The following is a 23,333-nucleotide window of genomic DNA, read 5'->3' as shown; positions in this document are numbered from 1 at the left end:
ACTACATACAATGATGAAAGTACACAAAATGTCAGAGGTGCAAGCAGAGGACATCCGGCAAGAGACTTGCCATATTTTGAAAAGGGCTGAAATACCCCGCCCCAATATCACTAAAGGAGAGTTTACGGCCCTAAAAGAATTACGCGCCAATGAGGAAATCTTGGTTCTGCCAGCCGATAAAGGAAATGCCACTGTCGTGATTAATACGGCAGACTACACAAAGAAGATGGAAGACCTCTTGTGCGATTCAGGCACCTATAAGAAGATTAAAAACAACCCCACCAACAAAATTGACATAAAGACAAGGGAACTAGTGAAAGCTTCTAGCATCAGGAAAGAGGATTGGTCTAAGCTTTTTGTAAAAGCCTCTAGAACTCCTGCCCTCTATGGTCTCCCAAAAATACATAAAAAGGAAATCCCAATGAGACCGATTGTCAGCGCTATTGGCGCTCCTACATACAAACTTTCCCAATACCTCTCAAGATTACTGCAGATGCAAACTGGTAAAACTGAATCGTGGATTAAGGATTCAACAGATCTGATAAGTAAGCTCAAGAAAGTTAAGACTGAGGAAGGAGATATTCTGGTCAGCTTTGACGTCGTGTCACTTTTCACAAATGTGCCTCTAGAAGACTCCATGACAATGCTCAGGGAGATATATGAGGAAGACATTTGCAAACTTTTTGAACACTGCCTCAAAACGGGATACTTTGCGTTTCAGGGTGAACTATTTGAGCAATTGGAGGGAGTTGCGATGGGCAGTCCGTTATCGCCAGTACTGGCCAACTTTTTTATGGAGAAGTTTGAAGAAGTGGCACTCGACACAGCTTCGGCTGTCCCTAAAGTATGGTGGCGCTACGTCGACGATGTCTTCGCCATTTGGCCTCATGGAACGGAGAAACTAAACGAATTCCTGGACCATCTTAATTCTCTCCACAGCAAAATTAAATTCACAATGGAACTGGAAAACGAAGATAAAATCCTGCCCTTTCTAGATGTGGAGGTGATGCGGAAACACGATGGTAGCCTAGGGCATACTGTATATAGGAAACCAACCCATACAAATCGGTACTTACACGCTGATTCGCACCACCACCCAGCGCAGAAGAGAGGACTTATCCATACATTGGTGACCCGAGCGACCAGAATATGCGAAGAACATAAAATCGGAGCGGAACTTACGAAGCTGACCGATGCACTGGAGCGTAACGGCTACCCAGCAAGTCAGACAAGGCAAATCATAAGAGCCAAATCTGCACCAAACAAAGACAGAGTTGAACAAGAGTCGAAAGGCTGTGCCTTCCTGCCTTATGTGCACAATGTGACAGACAAAATTGCCAGGCTTTTGAGAAAGGAAAATATCAAGACTGTCTTCGGAACAACAACAAAGATACAGGACTTACTGAGGTCTGCAAAGACTAAGTTTCCTCTGGAAACAGATGGAGTGTATAAACTCAGCTGTTCCGGATGTGACAAGGTCTATGTAGGCCAGACAGAGCGGACTATCTCCAAAAGAATTTCAGAACACTTCAGAGCTTGTAAACTCGGCCACCCTAACAAATCGGCAATTGCCGAGCATTTGATTGACACCGGGCATTACTTTGGATTTGTTCCTGAAATCCTGGGGAGACCGAAAACTTATAGAGCACGGCTGATTACGGAGGCCATTGAAATTCATAAAAATCCCGTAAACATTAATAGAGACGATGGAGCTAAGCTTAATAGTTCTTGGTATCCGGTAATTGACGGATACACCAGAGCTAAACGAAGAAAACCACTTTAAATAAAAAATGATACGTTAATGTTAGCTCAGAGGGTTGGAGCTGGCAACACGGTATCACAACCTCATACTTAAGCTCACATTTTAACACAACCTCAAATAAGACATCTGCCCTGATGATGGACACTGCAATGCTGTCCGAAACGTTGGCTAAAGAAGGAGTTAGCGCAACACGGCATAATACCCCAAAAACAAATAAAAAAAAAAAAAAAGGGATCTATCTGTCGTTTTGTCGAATAGGAGATAAAAATGGAAAACGATTTAGAAACTCGATATTTTATGCTACTGCCATCTATGGACAGTTTTAGTTAGCAATATGTTTCCTATCGTGGAATACGGATTTAACGCCATCCAAGATGGCGACGCCGATAGCGTTTGTAGTGGGTTTTACAAAGCCGGATGAATTTTGCGAAAAAACGCTAACGAAACGTTTTTTTAATGGAAAGACAACAAATGTGAAACATTAAAGGATGCCGATGAATAGTGTTTAACCCGAAATAGGAAACACGTCAAAATAAGCCCGATAAATACATGTTAGTAGTTGAAAACGAATCTAATGGCCCCTTTAACAAAATAAGCCCGATAAATACATGTTAGTTGAAAACGAATCTAATGGCCCCTTTAACAAAATAAGCCCGATAAATACATGTTAGTTGAAAACGAATCTAATGGCCCCTTTAACAAAATAAGCCCGATAAATACATGTTAGTTGAAAACGAATCTAATGGCCCCTTTAACAAAATAAGCCCGATAAATACATGTTAGTTGAAAACGAATCTAATGGCCCCTTTAACAAAATAAGCCCGATAAATACATGTTAGTTGAAAACGAATCTAATGGCCCCTTTAACTGACACTTTTTTTTATCTAGTTTGTCTAACCGGGATGAAAAAAGTGTTTTGGGTATTTAGTACCGTGAGAGACGTGTGTTGGTACTACCGATTTTCGTACATTTTAAGATGGCGGACATTATTTGACGTCTGCCACTGTTTTACGTAACTATATTACGTGAAAATGTTTATTCAGTTTTATATTTAAAATAATAGTATAAAGACTACAATATCTATTTATTACTGATTGTGAATGTGTATTACTGTTAGGTATTGTGAATTTCGCGTGTATGTTTGTTTGATAATTGGCATTTTGTTTCTGCCATCTCTCATTGTTTTACGTGTTGATATATCGTGAAAATGTTGCATTTTATATTTGTAAAAAGTTTAAGGATTAACTTTCATATGTAGTGAATGTGTATTACCGTTAGATATTGTAAATTCGCGTGTATGTTTGATGATTTGACATTTTGTTTTGAGGAAATAATACACGAATACTTTACGTAGGTACAGTTAACTCATAGAATAAAGAATATCTATGTGTGTTAACTTGATATTGTAGCATACCTTTTAATTAAAGGATAGAAACAGGATGAATGGTTTATTTATGGAGACAGGGTTGTGAGAGCTGTTGCTTTGGCATCTGAGCTGCTGTGTTTTGGTAGTTCCACCTCATATATTATACAAATAGCGAACCGATCAAGATACGTTGATCAGGTAGGCAATTTTGCCAAGGCATAGGTACCTATAAAAATCCTTATGACAAAGGTTCAAAGACGAACGGGTAGACAAAAAAAAATCAATTGGGTAATGACAAAGCACGTGACAAAGCTCGCAAATGAGAGTGACAGATGATTTCATGAATGTGTTCAAAGTGTTGCCATTTTTTGACAATTTAGTACGGTCTCAAAATATTATTTCTTCTCTAATGGCAACTATTCGTATGAAAATAATGATCGTTTAAAGCGAAAGATTTTCGTGTGGGTCACGATTTGGGGATCGTAATGAAAAAAATGATGGTGTATAGCAGTCGTAAGTGTCAGCGTTCAGCCGTGTCATAACATTCCTCAAGCCTGGATTGCAGCCAGGACAGCCAGGTTCCATTGAACAGGGCTGGACTAAACACCCATAAATGGAACATATCATTCCTCATGACCTTCCTTTGGTATATGATTGGCATGTGATATCAGAGGGCTTAGCACTTAAGCCTTAGAATATAATAGATTTAAGACACTTGCTAGCTACCATATTTGAAGCACAACATAAATATCCATATTTACTGTGTAGATTTAAATTACTAATATAGTATTAATCCATTTTTGTTGTTTGTTTTTGGGGTGTTATGCCGTGTTGCGCTAACTCCTTCTTTAGCCGACGTTTCGGACAGCGTTGCAGTGTCCATCATCAGGGCAGATCCGGTAGATCCGAAGATGTGTCACATCTTCGGATCTTCAGCAAGATTCGGAGCAACACGGCATAACACCCCAAAAACAAACAACAAAAATGCTTTTGGCCGTGAGAATCTAAAAACTTACCTAGTATTAATCCAGTTTTAAAATAAATATCTTTCAATGTGTAACACTGTTTTATTAACAAACTTATGAAGGTACAGTGGAAAGGGTTTCTATGAGAATGTACACAGATCCCCTTTCCACGTTTTCAGTTTTTTTATGCAATTATTTAAAAAAAAAATGCAACCAAAAACGTCATCTTGTCAAACAAAAGAAAAATATTTGGTTTAAAACGGTAATAGGATGTGTAAACACCGTACCCATTAGTTTTGTTAATTTTTCTCAATAATATTATTTTTAGTTAGATCCTTTTCGAGGCAAGGCTTCAATACTTATCCACGTTTCTTAGTTAAGCGGCGTACTGGACATTATCGCTGTTGACATTGTGAAGTGATCGTATAATAAATATCTTATCAGATGATCTGATATTTAATAGCTATTAATGTTCTGATAACTCAACGATATGGAATTGGCAGGGCCAACCAAAAGCTCAAAAGAAAATTATTTAAATTCTATTTATTTGAATAACTTTCGAAATTTATACATGTTATATTAAGTAGAATTTAAATAATTTCCATTTTTTGTTTTTGACTGGCCCAAATGGAAATTAATCATTAATTATACCATGTATAGTAATATTAAATAACTATACAAGTGATATTAATCAATAGACATGTTATATTAATATTAAATAACTTCACATATTCAAAATAATGTTTTGAATATGTAAAGTTATTCAATTCTGTCTATTTTCAATTAACAGAATTGAAAATAGAGATCGTTAAAAATGACGGAACATTTATTTTTATTTGATAAAATAACTTTACATATTCAAAACATTATTTGATAATTTGGCCCTCACTGGGTGCTTTACCCGTGCTAAGGTCCACGTTATACAATTAAATAAAAATTAATATGTAATAATATACATTGAAATAAAATACAATAATAAATGCGAGATGAAAAAGAAATCGGCAAATATTATGAGGTGCGGGTGTTTATTATATTGATTGTTTATTACGTAAAAATGTTTTTATCATTTTACGTTGTATTTTTTTTGTAATATTGCCTTTTGTTGTTTAATCCAAATTTTAATAATCTGAATTATTTTTGTTTCCCTTATTTTTTCGAATTTTGAATTATTTTTATTTCTAGTGAAAGACTGTTGAATGCTTTTATTGCCTGGTATTTGTGGTGTATTTCTCCAAAGCTTGTATTTACGGTCGGAATTTTTAAGGTTTTTTTACGCTTGTCTAAGTGGTATATTAACGGTAGTTAAAATTTTTTTTGTGATTTGTTATTTTTGTCAAAAATGTGGTTTAGTGGTGTTTTTATATGTATTTCGCGTATATCTAGTCCGTCAAATATGTTGAATATTTGGTCTGTGGCAGTAATAATAATATAACTATTATTTCCGTTGGCTCCACATTAGCAATCTGGAGGTCGCGGCGTAGGCAAGTATTTTTTTGTAATTAATTTGTGTTTCACAATTCTTAAATTAAAAAAACAAATTTATATCTACTTAGTGTATTAGCGGCACGTTCCAGAGTGGAAAATACTCTCAACATCAATATGGTGAAAAAATGTTTTTCAGATATGAAAGGTTGCTTGAAACAGCTTTAGCCGTGTATGGTGAGCAGACCTGAATATCCAGATATTCCCCCTCATATTCTACCTCATTCCCGTTTCCTTCCCCTCCCGACTACCTTCAACCTCACAACATACCTCAATAGGGTGAGCTATAGTCCTAAAAGCTTATGACAGATGGTTAGGAAGGAAAGTTGTACGGAATTCACATAATTTGTAAGTATCGATAAGTCTTTCTGTGAACGACAACTGACGTCGCCAATTTGAATACAATCTGTTGACTTCTAGGATTCCAGATAACCATGAAATTGATCAGTTAGAAAAATTAACAAACGCAATGGAATCTTTATAGCACGGGCGTTAGTTGGGACTGCTGTCTTTGTTATCTCATGGATACTGACTGAAGGAATACAAGGCGAAGCAAAAAGCGCAATATCTTTGCACGGTGATATCATCTCTCACTCTGTATGCCGCTTTAAAGTCCCGAAAACCCTCCTGTATTTATTTTTTTTATTTTTTTATTGTTGATACATTTTTTTTACAATATTTCATATTTCAATTTAGTAATGTTGGCCTCACTGGGTTGTTTACCCGTGCTGAGGCCCCCATGTATGGAAGTAGAGTTGCCCCTCCGATTACCTCACTCCAGAAGGAAACTTGAATGGCAATCGGCCAACGTGAGAAATGCTCATCTCGTGCACGACCCTACTGAGAGACCGCCTGGATTCTCACTGCCTCGTAAACGCTGGTCCGCCATCGATGGAATAAGGTCCTCCCACAGCCGCTGTGCTCACGTGGGGACTGAAAGAGTCAGCGATGTGTGAATGCGATGCGGTGACGACAACCGAACATGTGGTCAAAGAATGCCCGGTGCATTCATTCCCCAGCAGGATTGATGAGGTCTGAACCCCTACCATACGAAAGAAGGATTTCAATGGATGATACTCCGAGGAACTAGCAGAACTAGAGGAACTAGTCGGCTGTAACTTCGGCTAATCAAATATGTTTTACCACTGCCAGTCTTAATTCAGGTCTGAAAGGGTTAAACTTCAGCACAACGGTCCATTATTGGGTTATGTCTGTATTTAGGGCTTGACTGATTATCTAATTTCCATTTTGTGCAGTGAGTGGATCGGGAACATGATTGATCTGTGATGTGATAAGAGAAGTGTTTACCGGTTATTCGTGAATCAGCGGATCAACAGCTGCCTAAATCAAGCGCGTGTCGTATTTCATATAGCATCCTAAAGGGCTGGAATATTGTGAGAATACCTAGGAATTCTTGACCAGTATCAAAAGCGAAAACCTACATTTTAAAGTGGTTTCATGGAATCTCAATTATTATTAGGTGAAGTTATCTGGCGGGAGGAAATGGAATAAGATGAAGACTTGTATATTCACTAAACCACCCGGAGAAAACTTACTGATATAAAAATTGCTAATTTATTAAGGATCTCTTCAGATTATTCGTTATCAGGTTAAAAACGGGACTGCAGAACCTTAACGAATGAAATGATAGGTTTCTTGTCAAACTTTTAGTAAAAAAGGAATATACTATCGCGATGTCGGAAGACGTGTTCATAAAAATCATAACATTTTCGCATTTTGTCATTATATATTTATCAGGGCAAATGCAGATGTATGATATATGACCTGTTCCGATATAATAGGAATGTACTAAAAGTTTAACAAGAAACGGCCTGCAGTCTCTTTTTTAACCGGATCAGCAATACTCATTTTTATCCGTGCACGCAAATTACTTGCGGCATACATGAAGATACGCCCATGTATGCCATAAACACCTATATTTTTGGCATACATGCTAGGTAACTCCAATAAGATGATTTCGAAGCTACCTAGTTTGAGTAATTATCCTGCGATATTTGACGAGAGTATGAAATAACCCAATCTTATTTTTTAATATAAATATTTCATAATTACAATGAAGTCACGCTAAACTGCTAGTAGTTATAGCAGTTTGTAAACAGGTTCTTAATAAATAAAAACTTACGATCTTATATTTCATAAATTATTTTGAATCGTAAAGATCAATCAAAAAAAAAATAATACATGGCAAATAAATAATATTTAGTAAGTAAATAATACAAAGTAAATAAATAATACAAAGTAAATAAATAATACATAGTAAATAAAGTAATTAACAACAAAAAATTAGTATAGAATCAGAGAAAAAATGGATCAGTACAAAAAGTATTTTTCACGTAACCGTTTTTTCAGCACGTATATCTTTCTGATTTTTTTTAAATAAAATTTTTACGAGTGTTACCAGCCCGAGTGTAGTTGCCTCATAGTAATCTGGACCACTACACTCGGGCTGGTTACGAGTGTTACCAGCCCGAGTGTAGTTGTCTCATAGTAATCTAGACCACTACACTCGGGCTGGTTACGAGTGTTACCAGCCCGAGTGTAGTTGTCTCATAGTAATCTGGACCACTACACTCGGGCTGGTTACGAGTGTTACCAGCCCGAGTGTAGTTGTCTCATAGTAATCTGGACCACTACACTCGGGCTGGTTACGAGTGTTACCAGCCCGAGTGTAGTGTTCTAGATTACTATTAGTTTTATGAATATCTGTGGAAAAGTTATTTTTTTAAATTGACACTTCATACATTCGGGCAAATTTAATATATAAAGTATCTACCGTATCTACAAAGGGTACGCCGAGATGATACGATACTATTAAGTCTGTAGGTACGTCAATACAACGGGAAAATATAAAGCCGTATAAACTACAAACTTTGGTAAAATTTCATTAACGACGTAGATAATGCAAACTTTAGTTACTGCTTTTGTTAGAGCCTAGATTTTGCTTTGTGCTTATACCACCGAATAGATAATACACACTAGAAATGCTTTCCATGTAGATTTTAATGGAAACCAATGTCATAACTGACTTATAAATTAATTCATTTTGGTTCGAGCCCATTTATCGGGTGCTCTGTCTATCACACTTGCCCTGACATCGTTATCACTATACCATTTGAATTTGATAATTTATTTATTTATTCACGCTTTGAAGGCTTTTATTACACAACGTATAGTACATAACGTAATAAGCTGATGATATGAACAATATAAGCACAATACAAGTTCTCATAGAGGGTTATGTAGTACAAAAGAGTTCAATAATTGCATATAATAACAAGAGTACAAAATAAGTACTCAACTTACTATGAAAGTACGTACAGGACAAAGTGTAATAAATTTGACATTTAAAAAAAAACATGAACAGTTTGTTGTAAAGCATGTTTGTACTTTGTAAACATCTTTTATGCAAGATTTGGTGTTTTACAGAACATAGCTAAATTAATACAGCGATAAAAGGTACACTCGAAGAAGTATGAAATATATTATTATTATTATTACACGTCCTAATGGGCTTTTACACACTACAAAGTTTAATAGTAGAGTATCACAGTTATTATAGATTCTACAAAATTAAAACAATAAAGGAAATATATATTAATATATATCGAAATATGTTCAATTGAGTTTGATAAGTGTATTATAGTAGTATAATAACGTAGTTTAAGTAAGTTTGTTAACATAATTATAAAAATAAACAAGAACAGTTTGTTGTAAAGCACGTTTGTAATTAAAAAACCTTTATTATAATGATGATAAAACACAGTTTTGTATTGAAAATTTAAGGTTCGATTGGTCAGACTTTTCGATCACAAAACCCATCGCATTTCTTTTTGATAATATAATAAAAGGTTTTAAAACTTTTTTCAACTACATTTTATTTTTGATCGTAGCCGGTTTCAGCCTGTTAAAGGCATCTTCAGACAAAGCTGGTACAAATATATATTTACCTAGAGCTTTTATAATACATTACATTTGGGGAGTGGATAACAGGGGTGTCATGTATATTTAATATTATTATTATGGAATTTCACAACGAATTGTCAGTATCAAAAATAGAAGCCTTTCTTGTTATCTTTTTTTATTATATGCTTTATACTGCAAGTATCGCCACTCCGGAACGAATTGGAAATATACGTAGATTTAAATTCTACGTGGAAAATAACAATGTTTTTATTTGTATTTTCTCTCTCTGGGATTTAAACTTGCGACCTCTGGGTACAGCTTACTCATGTACAGCAGAGGTCACTGATTGAAAATAAAATGAAATCTAAAAGCCATTTGTTTGTTTTGCGGTTCAGACAAGCACCACCTCTCTCTCTTCGTAGCACTTAATACATTCTGTTGATAGAAGTAATGGAGAATTTATATAGCGCCGCTTTTGTAAAAAAATCATCCAACAAGCGCTTTAGTGAAACCCAAGTTTATGTCTTGGGTTTGGTGTGATAAAATATTCGAATTTTGGTTTAATTTACATACCTCTATATATATATTTTTATGTATACAAACAATTAATACTATCATATTGTTGTGGTTATTATAGTGATTTATTTTTGGGGTGTTATGCCGTGTTGCGCTACCTACTTTATTAGTCAATGTTTCGAGTGACATGCTGAAATAGGCCAAGCCATTGTGCGTATAGCGTAATGTGTCACCTATCTTAGTCCATTATCGGGGCAGATGTCAAATGTCTGATGATGGACAAGGAGGTAGCAAAACACGGCATAATACTAAAAAAAATTACTGTAATACTTTTGGCCCTGAAAATTCAAATCATATATTGTTGTAGTGTTTACAACAGGTAGTCCCTAAAAAGCTATCATATGACAGTTGGTCTGCAGGCAGTGGTGGCTCGTGACTTTTGCGTGTACTAAAATGCTAATGTTGCAAAAATGGCATTATTGATGTTGTTATAGTTGAAAACGATTTCTTATTTTTTTTCCAAAATGTGGTGTGGGTTTATTCATTAAAAAAAATCATCTGAAAGACTTCGGAACGCCGGAAAATCTCCCTACGTAAGATAGTCCATTTTGCAATCTTCGAGATGATTTGCCCGTAGGTAAGCTTGCTTCTTTTTTGAGATTGTCCGATAAAAATTTGACAGAATTTTACAGACAGATTGCAAGTTCAGGGGGTGATTGATCAGAAATTTTACTACGCTCACACAGCGAGAAGATCAATCGTAATTCGAGAAAACTGTTTCCAGCACACTTTATCTCGTTTGATGGATCGTATGTTTTTTCAGTTAAGAAAAAATTCCTCTGGTATTCAGTATTTTCAAACCCGCTGGAATTTTTTTGAAAATAGTATAATAATTTTAAACACCTGAAGTTGAAGCACTTTGAAAAGGGCTGTTTATTTTCGCATGAACTTATGTATATTTCTAAAATGGAGCCCACGCGGTTACAGATATCAGTTTACGTGGCAGAAATAGAAAAAAAATCAAATAATTCAATATTAGTTGCAATTTGGTTAATAAGAACGTACGGTAACTAAAATCATTATATGATTTTTTAAAGGTGGAAATAATAATAGTATTGTCAATAATTGAACAACTTATTTTATTTTTTAATGTATTTAATTTTTACGGTACCATGTCTTCCTCGGGGATCCTCTACTTATTCCTTTCTTCGTTCATCCGCTCTTTATGCCCAAACAATATAAGCATCCCCATCAGCCTTACACATTCGCCTCACTTAAGTACCTAGTTGTTTCGTGATCTCGACTTATTTTTCCATTCACTTTCACGTCATACATTCTGCTTGCACCCCTTTCTTAGTTCATCGAATACGCGACATTATTCAATTCGCTTGATCGTGTCATAACCAAGGGGATCATTTTCATCAATGCCGATTAGATTGGGTACAGTGCCATCGAGCGACGAGGGTTTGCAAATGGCGGCTATTGTTGTTGATACTCGTTGTTGCTGCTGATTTGTGTGTTGTTTTACCGCAAGCATAGTAAATATACAGATTGATTATTATGATTAGACTATTTTAAACAGAAAAATTTACTTAGCGACCAGGTCTATTAATCTAGTTGTCCATGAGTTTCACATATCGACGAGCTTAAACACGTAGGTATTTGTTTATTTTTTCTTAAGCATTCTATTTCACGTAGCATTTCCGTATTCTAAGCAGAATTTTTTTTTTAAAGAGTTTTTAAGACTATATAAAATCACGAAAAAGGCTAATTATTTTAAAAACGGTTTTGTATCCATACATTTTGTTCTTCCGCTAACCCCCCTTATTGGAAGTTGGATATCATCTGTCACCAAGGCGATCATCTCGGGTAATTTTTGTGTTGTGTCTCCGAAGTTTTCTCACAAACTCTCTGATTAAATAATATTGCGATTTCAACAAAATACTTTTGACAATGGCTCTAATATCTTAATTAGGAGACGGTTGGAATAATCTGGACCCCGACCTTGAGGTTCTCACCTTATTTATTATCCTGTTATTCTCGACAGCTAATGCCATCTATGAGTAACCTATTGGACTAATCCACTAATACACTAATATCTAGAATATTACATTTTGTAAATACAAGTAATTCTCTTCCAACTTTGCACAGTCGATATAAGTACAGGGTTTTCCAATAAGAGGTGTTATTTTGAATAACCCGCTATTTCGGTAGATGTTACTTTTGAAGCTGTCATTTTTTGACATTTGACAAGTAGAAACTACGCCATTAATAAAAATGCAACGATACACGCTTCAACAACGCATTGAAATTATTAAAATTCACTTGAGTGAATCAAATGCAAATCATCTTGAGTGATGAGGCCCATTTCCACCTCGGTGGCTTCGTCAACAAGAAAAATTGTCGCATCTGGGGCTCGGAAAACCCAAGAGTTATTGTTGAAAAGCCTATCTATCCTTAACGTGTGACTGTTTGGTGCGGTTTATGGTCCGGCGGAGTCATTGGACCTTACTTTTTCGAAAATGGGGCTGGAGCAACAGTTACGGTGAATGGATCGCTATCGAGAGATCATTAATGATTTTTTATGGCCGAAATTGGATGGTTTTTATCTGGACAACGTTTACTTTCAACAATACGGCGCTACGTGCCACACAAGCAACGAAACCATTGATCTTTTACGATTGAATATCAAAATAACACCTCTTATTGGAAAACCCTGTATTATGGAGTGCTGTGGCTTTATGAATATGCATGAGAAACGCTAAGCGAGCGTCTTAAGCATCCAGGTATGAGTGAAGGATGTTCTGCTTAATTAACACCATTCGGTACCCGAGTAGCTGAGTGTTAGAAGCCTGAATAAATAAGGTAAATTTAATTATTATTAGCCGAGGCACATTCTTCATTGCATGTGTTTCACGGCGGCGTTAAATTTACCGCAAATATACAATAAATTCTGCCGGCAGTGAACGAGCGATGTCAAACAAGTCGCGGCTTTGGGTTTTGCAAAACAATAAAAAATTATAATAGTTACTGTACCATCAAATATTGTAAAGGACTTGGAAATATTATTTTTATTAAAGGTAAACATATGTTTACAAGGCGAGTTTTTATGCAAAGCACAAAGGATAACAAATTATTTTAAGCAATAAGTATTAGCCTTAAACACGCACTGAGCGGTTAAAAATAAGCCGACGTAGCATAGTGGTTCGGTGCACCTGACCGGCAATCGGAAGGCGCGGGTTCTATTCCCGTCGGCGGCATTTATTTTTTCTCGGAAGATTTTTTCAATTTATATATGCTTCAGGCTAATAATTATTATTTATATTGAAATGGATAAATTTCGAAATCATGCATTACGTTTTTATTTGGGGTAGATACCCGAGTAGAAAAAATACATCCATGTAGATAGATACATATGTGGATTATTTCACATGTAGAATTTAAATACTAGTAGTTCTGTGAACACTAAATCTCTATTCTCCTATTTAATAAATGAAAATTGTAAATAGGTAAGTACTTAAATATCCACTTACTTAATTATAAACTAAAAATATTTACTATATAACATTTTAATATATTTCAAATAAGGAATTATAAAATCTGTCCAATTTAATGTCACCATCTCAATGACATCTTTTTAGAAGATAGGCAGGAGATGCGCAGGAGGCAGGAGAGTTCCCGATGACATAGAATAAATAAAAACTTTTTCAAAAAGAAGACTTGAAAAATAAGGCTCCTGGACATAAATAAAGACAGCGCGACACGAGAAACTGAGGAGATTTTAGACTTCCGAAAACAAATTTGTCGGTAACCCAAAATAATCCCTATTTTAAAGGATTTAAGATTTTCAATGTACTACCGACAGATATTACAGAAGCTAAAAGCCTTGCTGCTTTTCGTGGGTTATGCCTAATTACTTTAAAGCATAAGTTTTGGATGTAGTGTAAAGTTTGCCTAAATGTCATAGAAATAAGTTGTTGGTAGTTAGTAAAGGTTTATTCTAGATGTAGTTTTTTATAACTAAATAAAAGCATTTTAAAAATGTTAAAATACGTCATAGCAACAATCCCGAATCTCAAAAACGCACATCACATGGCAATTTAGAAAATTGTGGCTTTTTGGCTCATTCCAGAATCTAGATAATACAACAGATAGCTAGCTACTTTAATCTCTAATATAAATGCATGTCTCGAAAACCAATAATGTGTTGTCGTGAGCATCACAAAAATCGATTCACATAATATATTATGTTACGTCACATGATTCACAACAAGGTAAATCTTGAATAAACAATCAAATCCAGTGGCAGTTTTCTTTAGGGTGCGTTTGTACGGTGAACTCCCGTAAAAATAAAAAAATAAGACAAACCTGCATTATAATTTCACCAGACTTTCAAATTCCGTGTTAACAATCTATCCGAAATGAATCCCATATGTGCGTTATGAATATTAGCGACTATGGGATTTTCTGTTCTAAAAACCACTGGTAGCGTCAGAGCGGTAAACGTGCAAACTGTGGGTATTTACTAGGTGCCCGTGTGCACAGCGATTATGAGAACATTTTATGTTATTTTTTACTTATTTATTAATGTTACATATTTACACGAAGTCCCGTTAAACTGCTAATTAACAGTTTGTCAACGGGTACATATTTAACATCAAATTTGCGGGGGAATAGTATTTTGCAAGAATCGACAGATTTTTTCTGCGACTATCGTGTAAAATAAGTTTGTTACTTTTTTATATAAAGACAACAGTTTCTTTTATAAATTGTAAATTTCGTAATTAAAACTGTTTTGTTGCCGTTTTAAAGTTTTAGTGATTCGTCGAATTGTATTTTGCTCCTAGGTCACTAATCTCTGGGGCATTTGTGTGGTGAGATTCCTTTAGTTAGTTATAATATGATATGAACACATGATTTTTTTTTTCATATAACTGAGGGAATTTTTCACTCTCATTTTAATCTCGGATTGAACTAACTACCAATAAGATAGGCCACGAACCACCACTGGTAAAATCTATGTAAAAAAAAATCGGTTTTCGTAATTTATAGCTACATTTATTGAAATTTTCAAAGTAAGAATCGTTGTAGGAGTTGTAGCACTAATCCTAAGGTACATATTAAATATTCTTGGAATTCTGAATATTGAATTTAGATTATTGAATGATGCAAATATCAATTGAGATTAAAATTTACAGTCAAATATGTTTGGTATATTATCCCAATCTAGCGTAGCTTATCGTCTTTCTGAAGCCAGTCCAGTTACAAAATGTACTTTCCTCTTTTTCCGATAATATCGTGGGAACGATTGAAGTCACAGAGAACTTGCAACGTGCAACTGGAGGTCTAGCACGGTCGATCGATAAAGCACATGTCAATACGATATTGACGAAATCCGTCATCTATGGACAGTTAGCGATATTTGCGAGCACGGTCAGAATATGATTCCGATAGCTGGCTTATTAAAAATGCGGTGAACTAAATAAGCTCTTAGCACTGAAAGAAACCGTATACAGTATCCATTGACTTAATTAATTCATCTAAGACGCGATCAAATTGATGCATATTAAAGTAAATATTTCAAATTAACATTGTTAATTTATTAGTATTTTTAACTTTTACGTAGTTGTCTGACATTTAGGAAAGTCAATTTATAGAGAGATGCGCCAGTGTTGCCAGCGTAAATGGAGTTCTGATTTATTGCGTTATCAACATCGGTCTGGATATCTATAGACGACCGTCCTCGAGAAATCGGTGTAAAATCATCGGTAGTTACGCCTTTCTATCTAATATTACTAGATCCCCTGGTTGGCTTTCCAAATGATGCTCTTTATAATTATATGATAACTCACTTTGACAAAATATTACCCACTGAATAGAAAATCAAAATGTTTTTCATTTGAACGACCAATCTGTAAATAGAATGTATGACTTAAAATTGGTTTTAAGTACTCATATCTACGTTTGCCAATATATAATATTATTTTCTTAACAACTTTTGACTTTCTTAATTAACTGTCAAAAAATACTACAGTTATATTGAAAACAGGTTCATATTGATCTTATTTCTAACGAAAAAATCAAAATGTTTGATTTTTTAATGAAAAATCATTAACAAACTTTTAAATTATAATTTGAAACAAGTTTCTACTCCCCTTCGCTTCGTACATTTTGAAATGAATTTTTAATTTATTAATTAAAAATATGTCAAAAAAATACAAAGAAATGACCTATATAAAGCAAATTAGTTTTATCGGTGAAACAATGTCATTAACTCTTCAGGTGCGGTATTTCGATAATATCGGCACGACTGACGTTTATAAAAAAATATAATATAAAATAAAATGTGATAAAAACAATAAGTATCATTAATTTATTTTTTATATTGATCATTGGCATGAAACTATGATAATTTGACGGCCTAATGATAAAGTATTTATTAAATTCAAAGATTTGTTTTAAAACTGCAATGTTAACTGCGTCAAGCTGATTAAGAAAGAGGGACCAGGAAGCAATAAAACCAAGAGAAAAGTCGAGCCTTTCCAAGCAAAGAAGCTCCAATTTCAACATACATAGGTACACGCGATCCTTTAAAATTGGGCTCTTTTGACCGCAAAACCAAAACGAAACATTATTTTTTATCACATGTGGTTGAATAGTTTATATTTTTAAAATTAATTATTCAACTTCATTAATTACATTACATTGGTAATGTACTGTGCCTGCTCACTAGGAAATCCAGTGGCAAGAGCAGGCGCACTTTATAGCATTATATAATAAACAATCAGACATTGGACCATTGGATATACTTATAAACAAGTTTTAATAAAATCGTTGATGTTTGATCTGTCTTGTCTAATTTATATTTAGAATAATTCGTGTTCTGTCTAATGGCTAGTGGTTCATTGTATAGTTTTATTGCAAAGTATCTAAAATTTCTTTGGCCAAAAGCTATTTTAGCAAAAGTGATAAATGAGAGATTACGCCCTTTATATCACGAACAGCAGTCCTCTTATTTCAATTTGCACGATGGATTCATCATATTACCAAGCCTTAAACAATGATTGGTAAACCTGGTAAAAACCTAGCTCCATTAGTGGTATTAAGTTTTTTAATTACTATACTTCCTGTCATCAAAACTTTACATTTCACGCTTTTACGGGTGATTTCTAACTAACAACTCACAAAAAACCTTCTGCTCTTAAAATCTGATCACTACCATTACATGAAATACAAACAATATTTGACCTAAATAAAATGGCAGGAATAAATTGCACGATTTCATTTTGCACGCCATCAGAAATGTTGTGAGTCTTATCGAAGCCCAGATATGCATAATTAGGCATAATTAAAATATACTTGATTTTACGAGCTGAAACCACGCGGGTTTGTGGCATCGGTCACCAGTGCGTACACAGGGTTGTACGTAGATCCAAGCAGAGGTCAATCGCTTTGACGCTGTACCAAGGATCTCTTGGGACTCTCAGGAGAAACATCTGCATCAGTCTTCTTGCTTGCCATGTACCAGGGAATTCCAAGCCACAGAAGCACTTATAGCTCATCTAGATCACCACGAACCTGAAAACAGACCAACACCAAAACACAGAGATTGCACATCACAGTTCCAGTTCACCGCTCGCTGTCCGCCAACTGAAAACAACATATACTCGTATGTACGTACGGTGAACGCTTTGTAGAGAATACCAGACATCTACAAAAGTTTGCTCCTATATGGACTAATACATACATCGATTCAAATACCACCAAGCTTAACAAGGTGGTAAACCGCTGAGGTCATTGACGTATTGCGGCCGTCCGTATATCCACCACACAAATGCGTGTCCTGTAAGTCATTACACTAAATTTAGTCCTTCGTTCAGTGTACCAATACAATATATTATAGAGAATATCTGAGAGCCGTAAAGATTTGCATTTTGCTAGGTACAGAGTTCATTGCTGCATCCACGCACTTTCTGACATCAGCATCATCAAGGAACAACCTACATAAAGGGATATTTAAGATAATTAGACAAGCCTAGGTTAATATTTGCGACTACTACAGATGTTTGAAGTTTAAAGATCTAAAAATTTAAAGATCTAACAACAGTTGCAGTGTGCAATTTCAGCAGTTGTTTAGAAGTCCAGAATCCGTTGTTAATCTATCGCTTTCAGAGTTCAGGATGACTTCGGCCCTTCGATGTGATCTGAAATTTAAGTGGATACAACCACAACGGACACTCTTCAACGTGACATCATATCGTTATGTGAATACCATATCAACAATATAATGTATCTTTTTACCTTGACGATAGAAAATCTAAATAACTGTGCCCATTGGCTACCACATTTGAGTTGAAGTCGTTAGACTCAAACATAAATATTTTTGATTCTGCGCAAAATTGATAATTGCGATATTTAAAATGGATGTAGCGTACCAAAAAATTATAGCACGCGAAAAGATAGTTTTTTAAGGCGGTGGAATGATAGAAGGTGTTGCAGGGTTTTATATTTCCTACTCCTACAACAAATTCCAGGTTGATTCCTTCATTAACTTGAAAATACACTGGGGTACTTGAGCGGCCTTCGTTTGTTGCAGGTCGAAATTCTCTTTGAACAGTCGCTTTGCTAAACTTTACCTGAGGCAACCCTCTTCGCTCTGGAAACACCGCTAAAATTTTTGAGGTCGGTATTCTGGCATTCTTAGTACCTACCGAACCACCTAAATTGCGACTTTTTTGTACATATTTTTTTGTTGTTGTGTTCTTACCTTTGCATCAGGCTGTGACTTGCCAGCCACGGCCTTCATCATGACGAGTGTTGACTGCCGCCTGTTGCCGCTGGACGCAGCAGCAGCCGCTCTCCGACATCACATCCTCGCGCCTGGCATCTCCTCGCTCCCGCTGCGCGTCCGGTCGACAGCTCGGCCGCGCTCAAACTGCCATCACACGCGAGAACACTTTAATTTATACCGAATTCAAAAGATTCTAATTTTCAAATGGAAACACACACACACTCTTATAGCAAAGATTAAACAAATCGAAATTCAGATCACACGTATTATTTTTAGAAAAAACGAGTGATTTAGTACTTTTTTGACAAGATTTAAGTGCACTATTTTTTTTTTATTATTTTAACCACTCTTTAAGAATGGAAAATTTAAAATCGCACTTTCGATGATTTTTTTCAGCCAGATCTGCAAATTTAAAAACAATCCAAATTAGTTCCAGTTCATTTTTTTACACATAAAAAATAATTCATAAATATAAACATACACATTGGTTACAGGTCATTTTTACACAAAGCCAGTAAAGTTTGAGAAAGTCAGGTTTCCACGCTAGTGAACTAATTAATTCGAAGTGAATCAGAGAATCAATCGAAGATCTAGGCTATACAAATCATAAATGCAACTCTGCTACCCCATTTTTGAGTCGAAGTTTTCGTTTATATTGGCCTTCATTACTTACTTATAGGTTACTAGTAATTCTGTTATCAGTGGTAGACCTCAAATATATGTTTCTAATTTTTCTTATTTAATAATATCAAAATCAAAAATTCCTGAAATAATAATATTCGTGTGTAGATACTTGAATACCTACCTGCTTAATTATAAAACATAATATAAACGTCACTATTTTAATAACAATTCTTTTTTGAAACTGTATTCTTATAGTATGACGCGTATAGTATAATAGTACGCGTATCTTGCTATCTCAGTCACACCCGTGATGTAGAATGTAGTATTCGCCGAAAATACGAAAAAGCCAACCGCTATCGATTATTTCCTTCATACGCACATATTATTTGAATACCTATCTTTGTCACACATGAACAACGTTTAAATTATTTTTATTTACTGGAAACATAAAAGTGTATCCACCTTCCACATTTTATCTTGAGTTTGTGAAAAAATTGCAAGTCTAGATGTATCGTAACGTAATTGCACATAATAATACACATAAAAACCTTGAGATTCACTAGTTCATTCAATTGTGAGGTGTCACATATAACTAAAATCCTTTCCTATAGAATAATTGGTTGTGGTCGAACCTACGGTCACACAAAACCCCAACACTGCAAAAAAATCAATTATCAAGATTATGTATAAAAAATTTAAACTTACCCCTCCAAATAATTGTTCCAAGAAAGTGATATTTTGGACATAGGATTCAGTGTCTACAAATTATTTACAAGCATATCAATTTAGTTGCCACTAAAATGGACAATTCTCTACTTGCAGCCATTGACTGATTATTGACATCAGTGCTTGCAACTTTTGAAGAGAGCATGTTGCGTTAAAACATTATCTAAAATTTACAATTCTCTACTTGCAGCCATTGACTGATTATTGACATCAGTGCTTGCAACTTTTGAAGAGAGCATGTTGCGTTAAAACATTATCTAAAATTTACAATTCTCTACTAGCAGCCATTGACTGATTATTGACATCAGTGCTTGCAACCTTTGAAGAGAGCATGTTGCGTTAAAACATTATCTAAAATTTACAATTCTCTACTTGCAGCCATTGACTGATTATTGACATCAGTGCTTGCAACCTTTGAAGAGAGCATGTTGCGTTAAAACATTATCTAAAATTGACAATTGTCTACTTGCAACCATTGACTGATTTTTACATCAGTGCTTGCAACCTTTGAAGAGAGCATGTTGCTTTAAAACATTATCTAAATCTAAAGTGTACAATTCTCTACTTGCAACCTTTAAAACTTCCGTAGAGGTTCTATTCAAGTTCTTTTGTTATTTCAGTTTTGTGAACTAACTGGCAAGTAAAAAAAGTGAATAGAACCTTTAAAGAACTTGAAAATGAGCTTTGAAATTTAAAAATTGTTCAAATTCTGTAAAACAACCCGTCCTTAGTCTTAACAGTCGTCATCTATAATATAGTATTTACGCCTAATCAGAATTTAACTTATTTCTTTTTATCTAAATTTTACTTCGCTTACAACTCCATTTTATATCATTTTTTCTAGAAAACTCCGACTTAGTGGAATATTTAATATTTTAAGCATGATTGTAAAATCTTACGTCATAGAAATATGTTCAAAATTATTAAAATACCCACGCAGAGAATTTGTCTTTGTGGATTTTTTTGTTCACCCTTATTGTATTTATATTTCCTTGTATTTTTTTCAATTAAACTGTATTTTATAACAGTTCCAAAACACATTTTTAATTTTTTTATTGAAACAGCACAAGATGCCAAACTTCTCCCAACCGCTTGGAGCCAGTGAGACTACGACATCCCCAATTGGGGTATGTAGTGAGGCTGAAGGTAGTGGGGAGGTGAAGGAGGCGGGGAAGAGGAAGGTGGGGAAATAACTAGCTATCCAGTCACCAAACACGGGTAATGCCATTTCAAGCAGCGTTTCAATTCTGAATGGTGATCTTACACCAATACTAAGAGTATCTTCCAGTCCATTCTACAAAAATTATTTAAATAAAAAAGTAGAAAAATATGAAAAGCCAAACGGTTCAATTCAAACAGGACTTCATAGCGCTCAGTCAATTAGAAAATAAATCATGAAAATCGATCGAAATTTTTTATTTATGTAGGTCAGAAGAAATGCATGTTCGATTTTTCGTCCATTTATTTGTTAATCTATTTCTCAATAGTTTTACGTTAAATTGCTGACGCATTAGCGAACGTGAAATTTATTAAAATTTATGTATATTTCTAATTGTCTTGTTCAACAAATAGACGGCATTGTGAGCATTCAAATTTGCACTTTTGTTGATACAGAATTAGCTGTCCCGGCGGATATGGAAATTTTATTCAAATCACAACACGTGAGATAATTTATTTGGTCGGGTTTATAATATTCTACTAATTATTCAAAATCTGTTTCGAACGTTGCACTTTTGTTCCGCCCGTTAAAAATAATATGAATTTTCTCGCCGGATTTATGTTCGAATTTTAAATACATGGATTGTGGTTTTGGAAAATATGCAAAAATGCCACAGGCAATCGGGTAAATTGCAAAAAATCGACACCCCACAATATCTGAATGAAAAACAACTATAACTAAATCGAGATACGGCACCATTATTCTCTAATGGGATTAAATCAATCGAGATACGGCACCATTATTCCCTAATGAGATTAAATCAATCGAGATACAGCGCCATTATTCTCTAATGTGATTAAAGTTTACTGTTTTCCGTTCAGTCACTTTGAACTTTCGGGAATACGGTGTGCACCAAAATTTGATACGACATTATCGTAACTATAAAGTAGTAAATCTCTGTTTCTTCTCTAGCATCATAAACTATTGAACGGCGAGCTCTGGCCTTATGAAATTTGAGCCTATTTTTTCAGTTGACTAAAAAATCAACAAACGACGGCCTCCGTGGTCGAGGGGCAAGGCTCTCGACTAGCAATCTTAAGGTCTCGGGATCAAATCTATCAAATTTTCTTTAATGAATTTGTGTTATTTCACAATTTATTAATTTAAAATAATATATAGTATACTTGAGGCATGTTCCGGAGTGGAAGATACTTTCAGAATCGCCTTTGTGTAAGACGACCATTCAGAATTGAAACGTTGCCTGAAATGGCTTTAGCCGTGTTTGGTGACCAGACCTGAATAGCCAGGTACTCCTCCACCTTTCCATCTCCTTCCTCTACCAACACTTTCAGGTTCAAATAATACCCCAATTGCGTTTATTGCAATTTACCCCAAGAGCAGTTGCGACTCTTTTGCGGTATTCACATAAATTTACAACCTAAAAGATGTTTGCTTGGCTCTGATTATAATATGAATCCGATCAAGACGCTTAAAGGCAGAGATTGACAGCTATGAATGCTGCAAACATGGATGACGCCTCGTTTCACATAAAATTGGACCCGCTTTTTCTTGTAAAAAAATCTAACTTTAAGAATTTATCTTACAATAATAAGGTGAATATTGTAAGAAAATAAATAAATAAAAAGTGTGAGTAATTCAGATTTGGTATTGACATTTATTTGAAATAAAACTAACTATCACGCAGTGGTAGTCAGAAGGGATAGACCGCCGCACGCGTATTTCATTTTCCGTGTTCAATAGGAGGCAAGTACTGCCTTGAAACATGCACGGGTTTGTTACGCTAATTCTCTTTCTAAACTCGTGTTTAATTGAAGGCGCGTGTTCTCCAATCGTGCACGGGTTGCAGCGCAAACTGCAACGCACTCAAACAATGCACATGGTAATTATAAACCCGTGAACGATTGGAGGACGCGCGCCTAGTTTAGAAAGAGAATTAGCGTAACAAGCCCGTGAATGTTTCAAGGCAGTACCTACTTGCCTCCTATTGAACACGGAAA

At 35.1% G+C, this 23,333-nt stretch overlaps 1 protein-coding gene across 1 annotated transcript in view; it reads right to left on the bottom strand.

Moving 5' to 3' along the window:
• The window catches only part of Trpm (transient receptor potential cation channel, subfamily M), a 611,727-nt gene that overhangs the window by 570,555 nt on the left and 17,839 nt on the right, over window positions 1–23,333 (bottom strand). Inside the window, exon 2 of the mRNA XM_089638723.1 lies at window positions 18,783–19,208. Coding sequence (XP_089494849.1) covers window positions 18,783–18,824 — 42 coding nt within the window. The 5' untranslated portion in view covers window positions 18,825–19,208. The remainder of the gene's footprint in view (window positions 1–18,782; window positions 19,209–23,333) is intronic.

The sequence above is a fragment of the Hesperophylax consimilis genome, chromosome 13, assembly GCF_061612785.1.
Source record: "Hesperophylax consimilis isolate HC1 chromosome 13, BYU_Hcon_1.0, whole genome shotgun sequence".
NCBI lineage: Eukaryota > Metazoa > Arthropoda > Insecta > Trichoptera > Limnephilidae > Hesperophylax > Hesperophylax consimilis.
Note: the sequence above shows the minus strand (reverse complement) of the source record. Positions and strands in the feature narration are given on the sequence as shown.